Raw genomic sequence first — 18,987 nt, 5'->3', positions numbered from 1 at the left:
GGGGCTGCGTATGATGTGTGTGTGTGTGTGTGTGTGTGTGTGTATGTGAGAGAGAGAGAGAGAGAGAGAGAGAGAGAGACAGAGAGACAGAGAGACAGAGATAATTATTTGTTAAATCTAACAATTTCAAAACTAATATTTAATTATTGTCAAAACATTGATATGTGTATGCTCATAGTAGTAGTCATGGTATGTTGATATTGGAACAAGGCGACAGGATATTACAAAGCTTTTACAGGATTTCAGTAACCTATTAGCGTAATTCCTCTGCCAAAGTGGTACAGTAGGCTATATTGGACAGGACTGGTGGGGAATCTTGTAGCTTCATCATCATCCATCGTCACAAATGAGCAATTCAATTGGAGAACCTCTCACGCATTTTATAACAACAGGCTGCTGCGTGCACCCCTTAGTGGTGGTGAGCAGTTATTGCATGCGGTCCTGACAACTTTGAGAGGTTTCTTTGCATTTCATAACAGGAGACAAGTAGGCCTACCTTAATGACTGAAAGCATTCGTATCAAACAATTCTCACCTATTTCTAAGCCAAGTTGTTTATGTGTGTCAGACGAAAGACCTACACGGTAGGCAGAACATCTTTGAAAAGTGTTACTTTCTGGAAATTAGAACGAAACGGAAGTAAATTCAAAAGTATTACGGATTATTTCCGGTGACGTCAGCTCTTGGGCTGATGCTTCACGCGGGAAACAGCGAGGTCTCCTCATCACATTGACAGTAAGACATCAAAGTTTGTTCGTTTTATTCAGGGAGATATTTAGTGGATTGTAAGTAAATGTGTATAAAACCAAACAGTTGAGACCAGTAAAATTGGCCTAGCTACTATTGATCCATAGGAGTCAAATAGTTAGCGAAGAAACGCCACATAATCACTAGCCAGCTAGCCAAACTGGCATCCATTTACTAGCCACATCGCTAGTACGAATGGCCAGCTAACTATGGTAGCTAAATAGCTAGTATCGGCATGTTCTAGCCACAAAGAAAGCAGCTAGCTACAGTTTGCTTATTGTTGTTCTCTCAATACTAAGCTTTTATACCCGCATTGAGTTGTCACTTGTAAATATTTAGCTAACTAAGTTAGCTTCATGGTTGTTGTTATTGGCTAGCTAGCCAAACTACATGGTTTGATTTAACCTAGCTAGATACTAAATGAAATGTCAACAACACTCACATGTTGACTCAAAGGAATTAGCTTGCTACCTAGCTAGTTAGCTATTACAACTTGGGCTCCTCTACAAATTAATAACATTGCTAACTAACTGTTTGACAATATCTTATTCTGTGTACGCAGCTGAACATCAGTTCTTGCGGAGGCAGAAATGGGAGACACGCTTGAGTTCAACGAGATCTACCAGGAATCCAAGGGGTCCTGGGTCAGTAACTAGCTTACCTCATGCCATCTACCATCAGTGTCTTAACAAACCAGTGTCCTTCTATCCTGGTCCTGGAGAGCCCCAGGGTGTGCAGGCTTTTGTTGTAGCACAGTACTAGTTAACACACCTGCTTAGATGAATCAGGTGTTAGTCCTGCCTAGGATGAAAGTAGAACACATGCCTGCACACCCTGTGGGTCTCCGGGATCAGGATTGAAGTACACATGGGTAGCATGGATATTAGGGTTGTCACGATACTAGGAAGTAAGGATGGGAAGGAAACAAAACATGAAGCAGACTTCATTTCTTATTTTTTCACCCAGTCACATTTGTTAATTTGCTAGCTATAGCGCACAATATTTGACTAAAGTAGATTTTAAAGGACCATAGAGTGAAGTCTTTGCTTTGTGCTTTCTTTTTTGCAAAGGAAAATCTGGTAGTGTAATTCAGTGGTTCCCAATTCAGTGGTCCCCCCCCCCCCCCCCTGGGACTCAGTCTGGCTTTAAAATTACTCTTGAAAGTTGTAATAGTAGAATGCACAAGGTGCAATTTAAAAAATGGGTTGTGCATCATCAGTTCCTCATCTCATGTTAGTCATTGCACACCTTAGAGAGCTATTTATAACTTGTCAGAAATGTCCTGATCGACTAGCCCATGTCAGCTAAGGTTTTTTTTTTTTTGTTCCCCAATGCTGGAAGGGGGGCCACCAAGTGGAAAAGTTTGGGAATCCCTGTTGTAATTGATAGACAAATAAATGACCACAAGTTTGGCGAAGACGATAGCCTAAGTGTATTTATGAGTGAGTGGTCTCTCTGCAGAACGACGGTCGTCTGCGGTTCAGTAAGCAGAATCTGGTGTATAAGAGCAGTAAGACAGGGAAGGTGGACAACATCCCGGCAGCAGAGCTGTCTCAGGCCACATGGAGGCGTGTATGTCTGGGACACGGCATCAAACTGGCCACCAGCACCGGACATGTCTACAAATATGACGGCTTCAGAGACACGGTGAGGCAGTGGTGTGTGTGAACGAGTGAGAGAATTTGCTTGAAAATGGTTGTGTGATTGTCTGTGTCTGCTGTGGTTTTGTGGTTTTCTTCGTGAGAATTCCGTGGGTAGGTGTCCGGTGAGCTTTTAGATACATTTGTTTATCTGTTCACAGGTTGTGTGTGCGTGCTTGAGAGTGAGTGTAAGAGTGGATCTGTGTATAATCTAGCCTTACCAGTGCTGCTGGAGAGGGAGAGAAGGAAGGCTGGTCTCCTGAGGTTAATCAGTGTATATTTGAAAATGGGATCTTCTGACTGTGTGGGTTCAGACGATGATGTCATTGTTTATTATCCTGCACACTGTCACTGGTGAGGAATTCAAACATAGGTTAATGGAGCAGCCAGCCAGTCAGTCAGTTTGATGTATTCACCTTCTATATCATGTTCCGTGACACCTCTGGTTAAACACCACCTCAGCCCACTCCCCATGCATACTCAATGCTTTGAATGTCTGTCCTAAACAAGTAATGATAATTTATTTGATTTAGGAGTGGTGAAGTGCGCCGGCGAGTTTTGAAATCCACGTATCAGAAGTCATCTGTTTACTAAGTTGGTACTACTTGTGAAGCACACCGCTCTTTAACGGAGTTTGCTTTGTATTGATCAGGACTCCACTGTATTAGCCATAACTGGGTTCTATTCACTAGGCACAAAACGGAAACAAAGCCGGGGCCGACACGGGGAGGGACGATCTTGTCCAATGAGAAGGGCTTGTTTTCGTTTAAAATACTTTGCTACGGTGTCTGCTAATGCATAGCACCCTGGTGTGAAGATCCTATGGCAGCGTCTGTGTTACAGAGCATCATATTAGTTAGGGGGAGAGGAAGAGGGGTGGTGGAATGGAACAGCTATGGGGTGGAGGATTGGAACTGTTGTTTGGTGTGTGTGTTTATGCATATAGTGATTCTGTGTGGATAGTGGATGGGAAGACTGGGATGAGTGTGATTTATTATTGTTGTGTGAGGTAAGCAACAGCACTCTGCCAAAGCGGTAATGAGAGACAGCTCTTAACACGGGCTGATGAGGACAGCAGGTACACACACTGATATGTACGTCTTTACACAGTTACAGGCCACTCATTATACACACACACACACAGATTTATATCCAGTATATACTCAGAAATGTAAACACACTTAGATCTGTATACACGTGCTGTCACACAAACACAATGCCTTCATACATCTTCACAAACACACTCACAGATGCAGTCAACACACTGATCTGATATCCTATACACACACACACACACACACACACTGATGTATATTCTCTTTCGCTGTCCAACACACACACACACACTGTGGGCTCTCACACTCTCTAACAACCTAACAGACAAGCTGATACCCAGGTGCATAAACTCTCTTTCCCACACACTCTTTTTCCTCTTTCACACACACACATACACACTTTGTCCTTCACACACATGTGGAAGTGATTGCGGTGTGTCTGTGTGCCCCAGCTCTAATCGGGCCTGCAGGATAAATAAACAGGCTGATTGTAAGCGGCGGAGAGAGCGGACGGATTACATTCACCTCCAGCGTCCCAGGGGGCCGAGTGGCGGGAGGGGCCATAATTGAGCTTTGATTAATTAGCCCCCGCATCGAGGGGGAGGAAAGGGGGGGTGTTTTTCAGAATAGTGGGGGAAGTAAGGATTTAACTGAGAACATCTTTCTACTCAGTTTTTTCTCTTTCACTTTCTCTCTTCCTCCTCTCTTCCTTTCCCCCTCCACACATCTCCTCTCTTCCTTTCCCCCTCCACACATCTCCTCTCTCCCTCGGCAGGATTATGAGAGGATCTCGGAGTTTTTCAAGGCCAACTACAAGGTGGAGCTGACAGAGAAGGACATGTGTGTGAAGGGCTGGAACTGGGGCACTGCTAAATTCTCTGGTAAACCACACCCACTAAAACTCTAAATACCCATCACACAACACCGTAGCAGAGGATCTAATCGTTCTATAGTTTCCTCTTGGATGGCTTGGACGTTTTCAAAACCATCTTTTTCATCTCTCTGGATCTCTCTTGAAGAGTTCGTTGTAGCGTTCCTCCAGCTGTGCTGCATTATGGGAGCTGTAGTCTTTAACTCTCTCCTCTCTCTCCCCTCTCTCCCTCTGCAGGTCCATTGTTGTCGTTTGATGTGAATGACAGCTCAGTGTTTGAGATCCCCCTGGCCAGCGTGTCCCAGTGTGCGACAGGGAAGAACGAGGTGATGCTGGAGTTCCACCAGAATGATGACGCTGAGGTCTCTCTCATGGAAGTTCGTTTCTACGTCCCCCCCGGCCCCGTAGACGAGGGGGCAGACCCTGTGGAGGTAACCCACGCTCTATTACCGGACCTGTACCAAGGATAGAACTAACTAAACAACCACTCTGTACTGCTGCTGGTTGAATGGAGTGAACGTCAGTGCCTTACTGGCTTTACCCCAGCAGATGGCGCTAACACTACAGCTGTCATGTACTCAGAAACAGTTCATTTTTCACACCAACATCAATGATGCAGTGATTGATGTTATTCCTGTTTTAACCTTCCTTCCTGTCAGGCGTTTGCCGCGAACGTGCTGTCTAAGGCAGATGTGATCCAGGCTACAGGAGATGCTGTGTGTGTCTTCAAAGAGCTGCAGTGCCTCACACCCAGGGGCAGGTACTGTGGCATCAGCACCACCAACCACTATTCATCAGTATTAGCCATCATTGTTTTATATAATGTTACTCTACACTTATCAGATTCATCCGCAAAGTGTTCACTTGGCTCAATACCATCCCCCCTTCCAAATAGTAACCACCACAGACAAGTAGAGCTGAGCGATTAGTGATTTCTTTGAAGGTTTGTTAGATTTTTTATTTTTTTAATATCACGGTTTTTGATAATTAATAAAACAACAACATTTTAAATGCATTATGAAATAATGACATTACAATGGTTTTGGAGCTTTTTAATGGATATTCCAAAGCCCAAAATGGTGAACATTCAATTGTCAGGTCCACATTGGGTAGACATCAATAGAAAAAATAGGAAATTACCATGAAATAATGAAATAATTAAGTTGTGTATATTACTTTTTTTAATTTTTTGACTTTATCATGTTTAATTCCTTAAAGTCATCTCTTCTCTGCTCAGGCAGGAGCAGTCAGCCAGGCCATCTAACATGATGTGCTCCCCATACTGTAGTGTCTTTAGTCATCCTATTTAGCTAGCCTGCCTAAGTATGCTGCAGAGCTGTCTGACAATCATTTTACTAGTTCTTCAAAGTAGATAAGGCATACTTCCCAGAACTGTCTCAATCCCTCTCTCTCCTCATTGTGTTGTGTACATTCCTCTCTCATACAGTCTGTGTATATCTAAACTAACGTAGCAGCCGTAAAAGTGTATCCGTCCAGAGATCTGTATATAATGATGAGATGCTCATGTCTCCGCCCTAACAATGGGAGTCATTGTCCCAAAGGCGGGAAGGCAGGTGACAAGCTTAGGTCCGAAATAAGCCCATAGAAATGCATTGGGCTTATTTTGGACAGATTCTGGCGAGAGTGAAACCTCTTGCTTCGCCTATTCCTCTCTGATCCGTCTCTGTCCGTGACATAAAAAACAGGCGCAATGATTTATGGTCATTGTATACTGAACAAAAATATAAATGCAACAATTTCAACGGTTTTACGGAGTTACAGTTATAAGGAAGTCATTAAATTGAAAGAAATTAATTTGGCCCTAATCTATGGATTTCACATGACTGGGCAAGGGCTCAGCCATGGGAGGGCATAGGCCCACCCACTTGCGAGCAAGGCCCACCCACTGTTGAGCCAGGCCCAGCCAGTCAGAATGAGTTCCCGCAGGTGAAGAAGCCGGATGTGGAGGTCCTGGGCTGGCGTGGTTACACGTGGTCTGCAGTTGTGAGGCTGGTTGGACATTGCCAAATTCTCTAAAATGACTTTGGAGGCAGCTTATGGTAGAGAAATGGACATTAAATGATCTGGCAACAGCTCTGGTGGACATTCCTGCACTCAGCATACGAATTGCACACTCCTTCAAAACTTGAGACATCTGTGGCATTGTGTTGTGTGACAAAACTGCACATTTTAGTGTGCCCTTTTATTGTCCCCAGCACAAGGTGCACTTGTATAATGATCATGCTTTTTAATCAGCTTCTTGATTTCTGGGATCTTTTATTTCAGCTCATGAAACATGTGACCAACACTTTACATGTTGCGTTTATATTTTTGTTCAGTATAGTTAATTACCACGTTTCTGCGCAGAACTAGGTTAAATATTTGCTTAGTGAAAATTTTAACTCCCTTCGGCCCAAGCGTCCCACATAGTTTTATTTTGTGAATGATTTGATTTTTCACTAGAGAAACGGCGCTTTTCACTAGAGAAACGGCGCGTTGGACTCCCCAAAAAATGACGTAGGTCAATTCGTTGTTTAATAACCACCCAAAAAACTAAATGTTGGTTAGTCTCTCAGCGCTACCTACAAGAAAAACACCTACTTTGAACAAAGGTCTTCCTCTCTTTCTTGCCCTCATTCACCATCTTTCTTCTCTCTGTGTCAGGTATGATATCCTCATCTACCCTGCTTTCCTCCACCTCCATGGTAAGACGTTTGACTACAAGATCCCCTACACTACCGTGCTGCGTCTCTTTCTGCTACCACACAAGGACCAGAGGCAGATGTTCTTCGTGGTAAGTGTACTGTGTGTGTGTTTGATTGAGGTGAGTGGTTGACAGTCGAGTGTAGGTTGTATTAAGTTGTGTTAGGCACCAAACATGTGGACAACAGTCATGCTCACTTTAAACCCCATGCCGTCGTCTTCAATTCACAATCCTTCCCTCCCTCCCTCCGTCTATAGATCAGTCTGGACCCGCCCATCAAGCAGGGACAGACGCGTTACCACTTCCTCATCCTGCTCTTCTCTAAGGAGGAGGAGCTCAGCCTCACCCTCAACATGAGCGAGTGAGTGGGAGAAAAACACGACAGCAGCTCAACACCACATGGGAGAGGAACAATGAACCCGTATTGTTAGCTGGCGAGAATCCCTTGATACAATTTCTGTTTCTCTCTCCTCTCTCTTTGCGCCCCCCCTCTCCCTTCTGTCTCCCTCTACCATCCCTCCTCTCTCTCCGTAGGGAGGAGGTGGAGAAGCGTTATGAAGGGAAACTCAGTAAGAACATGTCCGGTTCTCTCTACGAGATGGTCAGTAGGGTGATGAAGGCTCTGGTCAACAGGAAGATCACCGTGCCCGGAAACTTCCAGGGGTAAACACACACACGCACCCGCACAACACGCACACGCTTGCAGAATCACTCGCAGATATGCACCAATGTTCCTCCTCCCTCTGAAGTTTAAACCCTGTGACGCTTACACCGTTCCTCTTCGTAAGGACTACATTATAAACACATATATTATCATAAAGAACTTTGTCATGTATTTCATAATTGAGTCTCCCTCCCCTCCTCTCCCCTGTAGTAACACCCCTGGGGCCCAGTGTATAACGTGTTCCTACAAGGCGCAGTCAGGCCTGCTCTACCCCCTGGAGAGGGGTTTCATCTACGTGCACAAGCCCCCCGTGCACCTGCGCTTCGAGGAGATCTCCTGTGTCAACTTCGCCAGAGGCACCACCACAACGCGCTCCTTCGACTTCGAGGTGGAGACCAAGCAGGGGAACCAATTCACCTTCAGCAGCATAGAGAGGTATGGAGGGGACTTAGAAACGAACACACACAACCGTATAGATTCTTTGCCTGATGAATGGTTTCTGTTTTTTTCCCTCTGTCCATCACAGAGAAGAGTATGGGAAGCTGTTTGACTTTGTAAATGCCAAGAAACTCAACATCAAGAACAGAGGATTCAAGGAGGTAACCTTTAGGAGATGTTTACTGTGGTGGAAATACATTCAACTCTCCTCCAAGATGTGTTTAGAAATATTGACGGATTTCGCTCTTTTCTTGTGTGTCTGTTGTGTAATCCTGAAGAAGAAGGTTGGTATGGTTACGGGGTTCGGGAGTGTTGGCTTGGTTTTTGGTTTGGAGTGATTACTGCTCGCATGGAGTGTTGGGTGGAGGGGGGGGGGGGGGGGGGGGGGGTGTCTGTGTGTTGAATGGGGAAGAGGAGGGTGCTAAAATTCTAATCATGGGGGTTGATTGCTGTGAATGGCCATAAATGATTTACTAATCGGTTTATGATTATGCTATTTTTTGTGTGAGAGACATCTAGAGATGTATCGGTGTGTGTGTGTGTGTGAAAAAGAGAGGGGTGCGAGTGTGTGTGTGGTTGGTTGCCTGCATTGTCTTGACTAATGTATTGCCCGAGGCTTTGCAGTGGTTTAACTGAAAGACGAAACAGCTCCTCTAAACCAAATACAGGAAGTCCTGATTTTTCACCCATAATGCTCTCTGGTAATATAAACATAGCCCACTCTGTCCGTCAACGGCCCACTTTGTTGCCCTGGGTGGTAGATGCCATGGTAACAAACAACTACATTGGGGTCACCTGAACGGTCAAGAACTACAAATGATCCTGTCCTCCACTTCCTCCTGTTTGTATAGCTTCTTAGCTTTTCACCTAGGGAGAATCTCAATTGCATCTCCTTGATCCTTCGCATCCTCTCTTCGCCTCCTCAAAACCTCTCTGATGAGAAGGTCAGAGGGGAAGGATCTCTGACATCATCCAGGGGAGAACGACTGCCCCCTCCCTCATTGAAGCCACAGCGGTTCAATGCTGACCGTGGTATTGCAGGCATTGTTTGCAGAAAACGTGATCCCCCATTATAGTGAATGGAAAAATGTCTATCTTTGTGGTCAGTCTTCTTGTAAAAAAAAAAAAAATTGTTTAGAAGACAATCATGGTGCCAATAATTGCTTCTAATACACCTGATGTATGTCCTTGAGCCGATTATTTTAAAATCGCACACAGAATAAGTTATAAGGATAATTTAGTTGCTAGTGGCAGCCTGCAGTACCCCGGTTGGCCTTCAACTCGAGTTACTCAATGAGAGAGGGCAGCACTGAGCTAGCCTGCAACGTCACTTTCTGGAGTAGCTAAACTGCGCATGTTATGTCTCCAGGAGGCGCCATCTTAACCAACTTCATTTGTCTTCAATGTGCTATTTAGTCTTACCATAGGAATGAATGGTGTCACGTGATCGATGGCTTTGTCCATACATATATACAGTCATTGTTCTCATCCAATGGGTTTTGAGAGGGAGGCGAAGAGAAAGTATGCGAGGAATCAAGTTAATGCAATTTAGATTCTTCCCTGGTCTCCCCTTTTCCTAGGAGTAGTCCTAAAGGTACGGAAAGGAAGCCATTGTAAAGTGTTGGAACACAGCCCCTTCTGTACCTTAACCTGCTGTCCGTAGGAAGAGATAGAGATGCAGGGCCTTGCTGGAGCATCATGGGTAGTGTAGTCTGACTCTGCTGCCCCCCCCCCCCCCACCCCCCCCCCCCCCCCCCCCTGACAGGGCATGAAGAGTAAGAACAACGAGTACAGTGACTCCGATGAAGACCAGCACGACGCCTACCTGGAGAGGATGAAGGCTGAGGGCAAGATCAGAGAAGAGGGAGACGGCAGCAACGACTCCGACGAAGAGACCGGTGAGTGACGACTCCCGCAGCCAATAGGGTGGCCGGACCGCTCCCGTAGCCAATCAGGGCCTCACTAGTAAGAGATCTCAAAGGGACTCATTAATAGATTTAAAATGTCATAGGTATGTATGGCTGTTGTGAGATTTCCATTTCCAACAGAGCAGCATGTTTGGGAGGGCTGTGTTAGTGACTTGTTTTTTATTCTCTTTTTACTAGATGAGTCGTTCAACCCTGGGGAGGAGAGTGATGTCGCTGAGGAGTGAGTTTTAACCCCTCATCCATTGCCCATTTCAGTTCTTCTCTCTCCCGCTCTCTCTCTAACAGTATTCCTCCCCTCTCTCTCCCCCTCTAACAGTATTCCTCCCCTCTCTCTCTCCCTCTCTCTCTCTAACAGTATTCCTCCTCTCTCTCTCCCTCTCTCTCTCTAACAGTATTCCTCCTCTCTCTCTCTAACAGCATTCCTCCCCTCTCTCTCTCTCTCCCCCTCTAACAGTATTCCTCCCCTCTCTCTCTAACAGTATTCCTCCCCTCTCTCTCTAAAAGTATTCCTCCCCTCTCTAACAGTATTCCTCCCCTCTCTCTCCCTCTCTCTCTCTAACAGTGTTCCTCCCCTCTCTCTCCCTCTCTCTCTCTAACAGTATTCCTCCCCTCTCTCTCTAAAAGTATTCCTCCCCTCTCTAACAGTATTCCTCCCCTCTCTCTCCCTCTCTCTCTCTAACAGTGTTCCTCCCCTCTCTCTCCCTCTCTCTCTCTAACAGTATTCCTCCTCTCTCTCTCCCTCTCTCTCTCTAACAGTATTCCTCCTCTCTCTCTCTAACAGCATTCCTCCCCTCTCTCTCTCTCTCCCCCTCTAACAGTATTCCTCCCCTCTCTCTCTAACAGTATTCCTCCCCTCTCTCTCTAAAAGTATTCCTCCCCTCTCTAACAGTATTCCTCCCCTCTCTCTCCCTCTCTCTCTCTAACAGTGTTCCTCCTCTCTCTCTCCCTCTCTCTCTCTAACAGTATTCCTCCTCTCTCTCTCTAACAGCATTCCTCCCCTCTCTCTCTCTCTCCCCCTCTAACAGTATTCCTCCCCTCTCTCTCTAACAGTATTCCTCCCCTCTCTCTCTAAAAGTATTCCTCCCCTCTCTAACAGTATTCCTCCCCTCTCTCTCCCTCTCTCTCTCTAACAGTGTTCCTCCCCTCTCTCTCCCTCTCTCTCTCTAACAGTATTCCTCCCCTCTCTCTCTCCCTCTCTCTCTCTAACAGTATTCCTCCTCTCTCTCTCCCTCTCTCTCTCTAACAGTATTCCTCCTCTCTCTCTCTAACAGCATTCCTCCCCTCTCTCTCTCTCTCCCCCTCTAACAGTATTCCTCCCCTCTCTCTCTAACAGTATTCCTCCCCTCTCTCTCTAAAAGTATTCCTCCCCTCTCTAACAGTATTCCTCCCCTCTCTCTCCCTCTCTCTCTCTAACAGTATTCCTCCCCTCTCTCTCCCTCAGGTATGACAGTAACGCGTCAGAGAGCGGCAGCGGGGGGGATGGCAGCGATGACGAGGGAAAGAATAAACCTGCAAAGAAGGCCAAAGTAGTGAAGGAGAAGAGGGACCGGAAGCCACGCAAAGAGGTGAGAGAGAGAGAGGGAGTCATATAGAAGGGGGAATGGGTGCGGAGTGTCATGAACAGTCAAATGTATGTTTATTATTGTATCAGAGAAAAATATAGCTTCATATTGACATCTGGAAGCACCTACATAGTTTATGTATTTATGCACATGTGATATGAGTGTGTGTGCTCGTGTTTCTCTCTCTCGCTGTGTGTGTGTGTTTTAGAAGAAGCAGAAGGACACTAACGCCCCCAAGAGGCCGATGAGTTCCTACATGCTGTGGCTTAACTCCAGCCGCGAGCGCATCAAGTCGGAAAACCCCGGAATCTCCATCACAGAGATCTCCAAGAAGGCAGGAGAGATGTGGAAACAGATAGGGAAGGACGACAAAGAGGTAAGGGAGGGGGAGAGCTTTATCTCTGCTCTCTGTGTTTGTCTATTTCTCTCTGTTCTGCTCTTCTCTCTCTCCATCTCTCTTTCTCCCATTTTCTGGCCATTTTGAATTTAAATGTCCTCCACTTAAAAATAGGATTTTATTCAAGCAACTATTACGTTTTAAATGTAGTAGTTGCTTGAATATAATCCTGTTTTTAATGGTGAGTGAGCGTTGCGACCAATCTAGTTTTTTGGTTGCACCTCAACTCGTGTTGGTTGAGTGCTCTCCACTTCTTTCCATGGGCATTTTGAATAAAATAATAGTAATCCTAGCTAACTGTGTTTAAACCATTGTTTAGGGAAACCGATTGATAACAAAAGGTCTCTCTCTGCTAGGGGTGGGACAGGAAAGCAGAGGAGGCTAAGAAGAACTATGAGAAAGCCATGAAGGAATACAGAGAGAATGGTGGAGGCTCCTCTACACCCGCCAAGAAGTAAGAGCACACACACACACACACACACACACACACACACACACACACACACACACACACACACACACACACACACACACACCAGAGGAGGCTGGTGAGAGTAGCTATAAGAGGACGGACTCATTGTAATAACTGGAATGGAATTAATGGAACGGTTTCAAACATACGGAAACCACCTGTATTACTCCCTTCCATTGATTCCATTCCAGCCATTACAATGAGTCCATCCTCCTATTTATTTATTTTCAACTTTATTTAACCAGGTAAGCCAGTTGAGAACAAGTTCTCATTTACAACTGTGACCTGGCCAAGATAAAGCAAAGCAGTGCGATTAAAAACAACAACACAGAGTTACATATGGGGTAAACTAAATGTACAGTCAAAAACACAATAGAAAATATATACACTGTGTGCAAATGTAGTAAGTTATGGAGGTAAGGCAATAAATAGGCCATAGTGCAATATAATTACAATTTAGTATTAACACTGGAGTGATAGATGTGCAGAAGATGTTGTGCAAATAGAGATACTGGGGTGCAAATGAGCAAAATAAATAACAATATGGGGATGAGGTAGTTGGGTGGGCTAATTACAGATGGGCTGTGTACAGGTGCAGTGACCGGTAAGGTGCTCTGACAACTGATGCTTAAAGTTAGTGAGGGAGATAAGAGTCTCCAGCTTCAGAGATTTCTGCAGTTCGTTCCAGTCATTGGCAGCAGAGAACTGGAAGGAATGGCGGCCAAAGGAGGTGTTGGCTTTGGGGATGACCAGTGAGATATACCTGCTGGAGCGCATGCTACGGATGGGTGTTGCTATGGTGACCAATAAGCTAAGATAAGGCGGGGATTTGCCTAGCAGTGATTTATAGATGACCTGGAGCCAGTGGGTTTGGCAACGAATATGTAGTGAGGGCCAGCCAACGAGAGCGTACAGGTCACAATGGTGGGTAGTATATGGGGCTTTGGTGACAAAACGGATGGCACTGTGATAGACTACAGCTCCTTCCACCAGCCTCCTCTGACACACAGCCATGAATATCAGATACGCACACGACCCGGTACACTTACAAGCTCTCAAACACACACACACACTTGTAACCCTGCTTTTAACACACGCACAAATCTACAGCCATCTTGACCATACGTTTCCCTTTCCGTTTGTCCACCAGTGAGCGCAAGAAGAAGGCAGGAGGCAAGAAGGAGGACAAGAAGGCAGGAGGCAAGAAGAGGAAGTCTGATGGAGGGGAGAAAGAAAAGGAGCAAGGAGGCAACGACAGTTTTAAGAGCCGAGAGTTTATTTCCAGCGAGGAGAGTTCGTCTGACGGTGAACGCAAGAAGGCCAAGAAAGCCAAAGGCAAACCCAAGAGCAAGGGCAAGGTACTGCACTGTCACTATGGCAACAATAGGAATAACTTTATTCGGGTAGCCATTTTCATACATTATGATCAAAGCATTCATTAAAATGAAATGTTGAGATGATCATAGTGACGACTGTCTCGCTCTCTCAGGAGTCTGAGGAAGAGGAGGAAGTGATGACCACGCCCCCCAGCTCTGAGGAGGACTCTGACTAAGGAGAGGGGGAGGAGCCTCGCTGGACCTCCTGATGACATCAGAACGAACAGGGAACATTTGGACAAGTTTACTCACAGTGACAGGTGCACAAAGACACATGCAGATCATATCACACACACACACACACACACTAAGCGTTACATGGACCAATAACTTGTACTCCCTGTGTATGTCTCACACGTTCTTAGAAAGTGAATTATTATTTACTACGTTACCCATGATTCTACTGGGTTCTATTCTATTCGCCCCATGGGGATGGTTGTAGTTTAATAGCACTGAGACATGCAGAGGGGTCTTCAGTCTTGAGTTTTTTTGTTGTTTCTTGTCCTTTTGACCTGTTTAGATAAATTAAGAACTGCAATTCTGTGCTTTTTATTTTATTTTAATTTAGTTGAATTGTCATGTTTGTTTCTTTGTTTTCAAGCTGAATGAATAAATCTTTTGTAATAAAATCTTTGTGATTGTTGTTTGTGGGAGCTTGAGGAAATGAAGTCCTCAAGGAAATTTAATTATTTAGGAGGCGGTAGGACAAATAAAGGAAGCCATTTAGGAGTATGGGAATGGGGCCATGAATGCATTTTATGAGTGGAGGAGTATTTGGTAGAGGAGATGTTTGGTTTAACCCCATTGAAACAGGTCTCCTGTTCATATTATATACCCTGAAATTACCCTCAAGAACACTAAAACTCACACACACCTATAATATGTAGTTGTGAGGTAAGCAACTATACTGAACTAAAATATAAACGCAACATGTACAGCGTTGGTCCCATGTTTCATGAGCTGAAATAAAACATCCCAGAAATGTTCCATACGTACAAAAAGCTTATTTATCGCAAATTGTGCATATTTGTTTACGTCCCTGTTAGTGAGTATTTCTCCTTTGCCAAGGTTAATCCATCTATTTTACAGGTGTGGCATATCAAGAAGCTGATTAAACAGCATGATCATTACACAGGTCCACCTTGTGCTGGGGACAAAAGGCCACACTAAAATGTACAGTTTTGTCACACAACACAATGCCACACATGTCTCAAGTTGAGGGAGCGGCATGCTGACTGCAGGAATGTCCACCAGAGCTGTTGCCAGAGAATTTAATGTTCATTTCTCTACCATATGCCGCCTCCAACGTCGTTTTAGAGAATTTGGCAGTACGTCCAACCGGCCTCAACCACAGACCATGTGTAACCACGCCAGCCCAGGACCTCCACATCCGGCTTTTTCACCTGTGGGATCGTCTGAGACCAGCCACCAGGACAGCTGATGAAACTGAGTAGTTTTTCTGTCTGTAATAAAGCCCTTTTGTGGTGAAAAACTCATTCTGACTGGCTGGGCCTGGCTCCCCAGTGGGTGGGCCTATGCCCATCCATGGCTGCGCCCCTGCCAATTTATGTGAAATCCATAGATTAAGGCCTAATGAGTTTATTTCAATTGACTGATTTCCTTAAATGAGCTGTAACTCAGTAAAATTGTTGCATGTTGCGTTTATATTTTTGATGGAACACTACACGGGCAGATAAGGATAGCATAAACTTATTTTGTACACAAAGTACGCACTCTTTGTATCACAGTTTTTCTCAAGCTTTTTCTGTAACAATGTCGATTTTCTAAACAGAGTTCAGAAGACAGAACTCTGGCAGTCGCCTTCTCAAAACATAAATACATTCATCAAAACTATTATACTGTCAAAATTGCTAAAAGATTAATCAAAGGAACCCAACTGCTTGCAAAAAGATGAACGCATACTTATCTCTTGAGTCCAAGCAGACAAAACAGTTAGTCTATCTTTAAAAAATCCTAGTAGATCATTACATTTTCTTTGCAGTCACTAAATCATGATGATCCAAATTGGAAGTACAACGATTCAAAGGTGCAGAATTATGGGCAATTACTCTCCTTTTATGCATATTTCACCAAACAATTTCATACACATCAAATAAAATACACTATATATACAAATGTATGTGAACACCCCTTCAACTTAGTGGATTTCATCCACACCCGTTGCTGACAAGTGTATAAAATCGACCATACAGCCATGCAATCTCCATAGACAAACATTGGCAGCAGAATGGCCTTACTGAAGAGCTCATTGACTTTCAACGTGGCACCGTCATAGGACGCCACCTTTCCAACAAGTCAGTTCAACACATTTCTGCCCTGTTATTGTGAAGTGGAAACGTCTAAAAGCGTGAAGTGGTAGGCCACATAAGCTCACAGAACGGCACCGCCGAATGCTGAAATGCGTAAAAATCATCTGTCCTCCGTTGCAATACTCACTACCGAGTTCCAAACTGCCTCTGGAAGCAACGTCAGCACAATAACATTTCGGCGGGAGCTTCATGAAATGGGTTTCCATGGCCGAGCATCCGCAATGCCAAGCGTTGGCTAGATTGGTGTAAAGCTCACCGCCATTGGACTCTGGAGCAGTGGAAACGTGTTCTCTGGAGTGATGTGGAGGAGGAATAATGGTCTGGGGCTTTTTTTCATGGTTCGGGCTAGGCCCCTTAGTTCCAGTGAAGGGAATACTTAACACCACAGCATACAATGACATTCTAGACGATTCTGTGCTTCCAACTTTGTGGCAACAATTTGGGGAAGGCCCTTTCCTGTTTCAGCATGACAATGCCCCCGTGCACAAAGCGAGGTCCACACAGAAATGGTTTGTCGAGATCGGTGTGGAAGAACTTGACTGGTCTGCACAGAGCCCTGACCTCAACCCCATCGAACACCTTTGGGATGAATTGGAACGCTAACTGCGAGCCAGGCCTAATCGCCCAACATCAGTGCCCAATCTCACTAATGCTCTTGTGGCTGAATGGAAGCAACTCTAGAGGAAAGCCTTCCCAGAAGAGTGCAGGCTCTTATAGCAGCAAAGGGGGGACCAACTCCATATTAATGTCCATGATTTTGGAATGAGATGTTTGACGAGCAGGTGTCCACATACTTTTGGTCATGTAGTGTATTATTCCTGATAAAAAAAATAAAAAATAAGCACATTGTGTGCAGGATTCAATTCCATCACAATCCAATTCCATGTATTCAATACAAAGGCTGGTTTGCTCATAGTTTTGTAGACTTTCCATTGGTGCACAGAAACACAATCCACAATAGAAATAAGGAAAGATGAACACAATAGAGGAACACAACTGATATGAATGTATAGGCCTCAATCAAATCAAATCAAATTTCATTTGTCACATGCAGAGAATTCTACAGGTGCAGACCTTACCGTGAAATGCTTACTTACAAGCCCTTAACCAACAATGCAGTTTTAAGAAAAACAAGAGTTAAGAAAATATTAACTAAATAAACTCAAGTTTAAAAAAGTAACACAATAAAATGACAATAGCGATGCTATATATACAGGTGTCATGACTCTCCCTTGGTGAGGATCAAAGGCCTCACATCAGCTTGGCAAATGGCCGACAACAACCAGACCTTCTTACCCACGGGGAGCTGTGCCGGTCTTGACACCTTAACAGTGCCATAAATTAGAGAGGAGAATCTCTGGCACTCTAGTATGTTGAAAGGGATGCCTTTGTTTCAGATACTTTTTGCCACCCAAAAACTTCAACATCCAACAATGAACATTGGGACAATATATTTCAACATCCAAACGTTGGGAATGATGAGAAATGGAAAATGGAAAATTAATATATATTTTGTGATGTCATTAAAAATGGTATAAAGGCGTTATAACAAAAACATTGTGACTTGAAGAGCTTTTACACTGTGGATATCAGGGTTACATCCTTTACCTTGGGTAGAAAATATCAAGGAGGAAGACAATGTTTTCGTGAAGATAGGAATGTGATTTTAGCTTTCTAACAAAATCATAGTGATGATAATACTTTTGCCTCGTAACTAGCCACGCCCGAGGGAGCTCAGAGAGTGTGTCAGTATGACGGAAATGCCCCTCTTTACCAGAGTGCATAAAAGATTGAGATAATAATTATCAGATCAGACTAGACGGACCTCAAGCTGCAGCTTTTGTCCATATTGGTCCCGACCCTGAAAATCAACAAGAGGTGAAGACGACAAAGTTGCCTCCACTAACAATCAATGTTACGGCTGAGTAGCTGTTCTAAGTACTGTATCTAAGAAGGTGAATTGAATTGTGCAGTTCTGGCGCCGATGAAGATGGCGGCGTCGCGACTAGCTCTTAGGAAACTTTGCTGTTTTTTTTTTTGTATGTATTATTTTTTACATTATTGTGTTTTGTATCATTACATACAGCCGGGGAAAACGATTGGATATCAGAGCGGCGGTAACCAGCATTACGACCAGGAATACGACTTTCCCGAAGCAGATCCTTTGTTTGGTCTCCCCAGGGCAATTGAACTGATTCCAGCGGCTGACCCAAAACATTGCCGGCGGAGGAGAGGCACTCGGATCGGTCTGCTGGTTCGACTTAGGAGGCGCGCACACCACCCACGGCTTATAAGTATACTACTCGCTAATGTTCAGTCTCTGGTTAACAAGGTCGACGAGCTCTGGGCAAGGATTTCTTTCCAGAGAGACATCAAGGCCTGTAACATACTTTGTTGCGAACTACCGCATTTAACCATGGCAAGGTGACTGGGAATATGGCAGAATACAAACAGTGTAGCTACTCACTCCGCAAGGCAATTAAACTGGCAAAACATCAGTATAGAGACAAAGTGGAGTCGCAATTCAACGGCTCAGACACGAGACGTATGTGGCAGGGTCTACAGACAATCACGGACTACAAAAGGAAAACCAGCCACGTTGCCAACACTGACGTCTCGCTTCCAGACAAGCTAAACACCTTCTTCGCCTGCTTTGAGGATAACACAGTGCCACCGACAAGGCCCACCACTAAGGACTGTGGCCTCTCGTTCTCCGTGGCAGACGTGAGTAAGACATTTAAGCATGTTAACCCCCGCAATTCTGCCGGCCCAGACGGCCTCCCTAGCCGCGTCCTCAGAGCATG

General features: G+C 44.8%; 1 protein-coding gene across 1 annotated transcript; it reads left to right on the top strand.

The window, feature by feature from the left end:
* Window positions 1–685: 685 nt before the first annotated feature.
* On the top strand, window positions 686–14,475 carry LOC311123345 (FACT complex subunit SSRP1-like). The gene is made up of 18 exons (XM_084197615.1): window positions 686–734; window positions 1,309–1,390; window positions 2,208–2,393; window positions 4,217–4,322; window positions 4,550–4,743; window positions 4,972–5,072; window positions 6,977–7,106; window positions 7,274–7,377; window positions 7,551–7,679; window positions 7,891–8,115; window positions 8,207–8,279; window positions 9,884–10,016; window positions 10,224–10,266; window positions 11,488–11,611; window positions 11,817–11,984; window positions 12,362–12,459; window positions 13,628–13,835; window positions 13,967–14,475. Exons 2-18 carry the CDS (start codon window positions 1,337–1,339, stop codon window positions 14,027–14,029), a joined length of 2,139 nt encoding a protein of 712 aa, XP_084053741.1. The 5' UTR covers window positions 686–734; window positions 1,309–1,336; the 3' UTR covers window positions 14,030–14,475.
* The last annotated feature ends 4,512 nt before the right edge of the window (window positions 14,476–18,987 follow it).

The sequence above is a fragment of the Coregonus lavaretus genome (genome assembly GCF_964263955.1).
Source record: "Coregonus lavaretus genome assembly, contig: HAP1_SCAFFOLD_7253, whole genome shotgun sequence".
Taxonomy (NCBI): domain Eukaryota; kingdom Metazoa; phylum Chordata; class Actinopteri; order Salmoniformes; family Salmonidae; genus Coregonus; species Coregonus lavaretus.
Note: the sequence above shows the minus strand (reverse complement) of the source record. Positions and strands in the feature narration are given on the sequence as shown.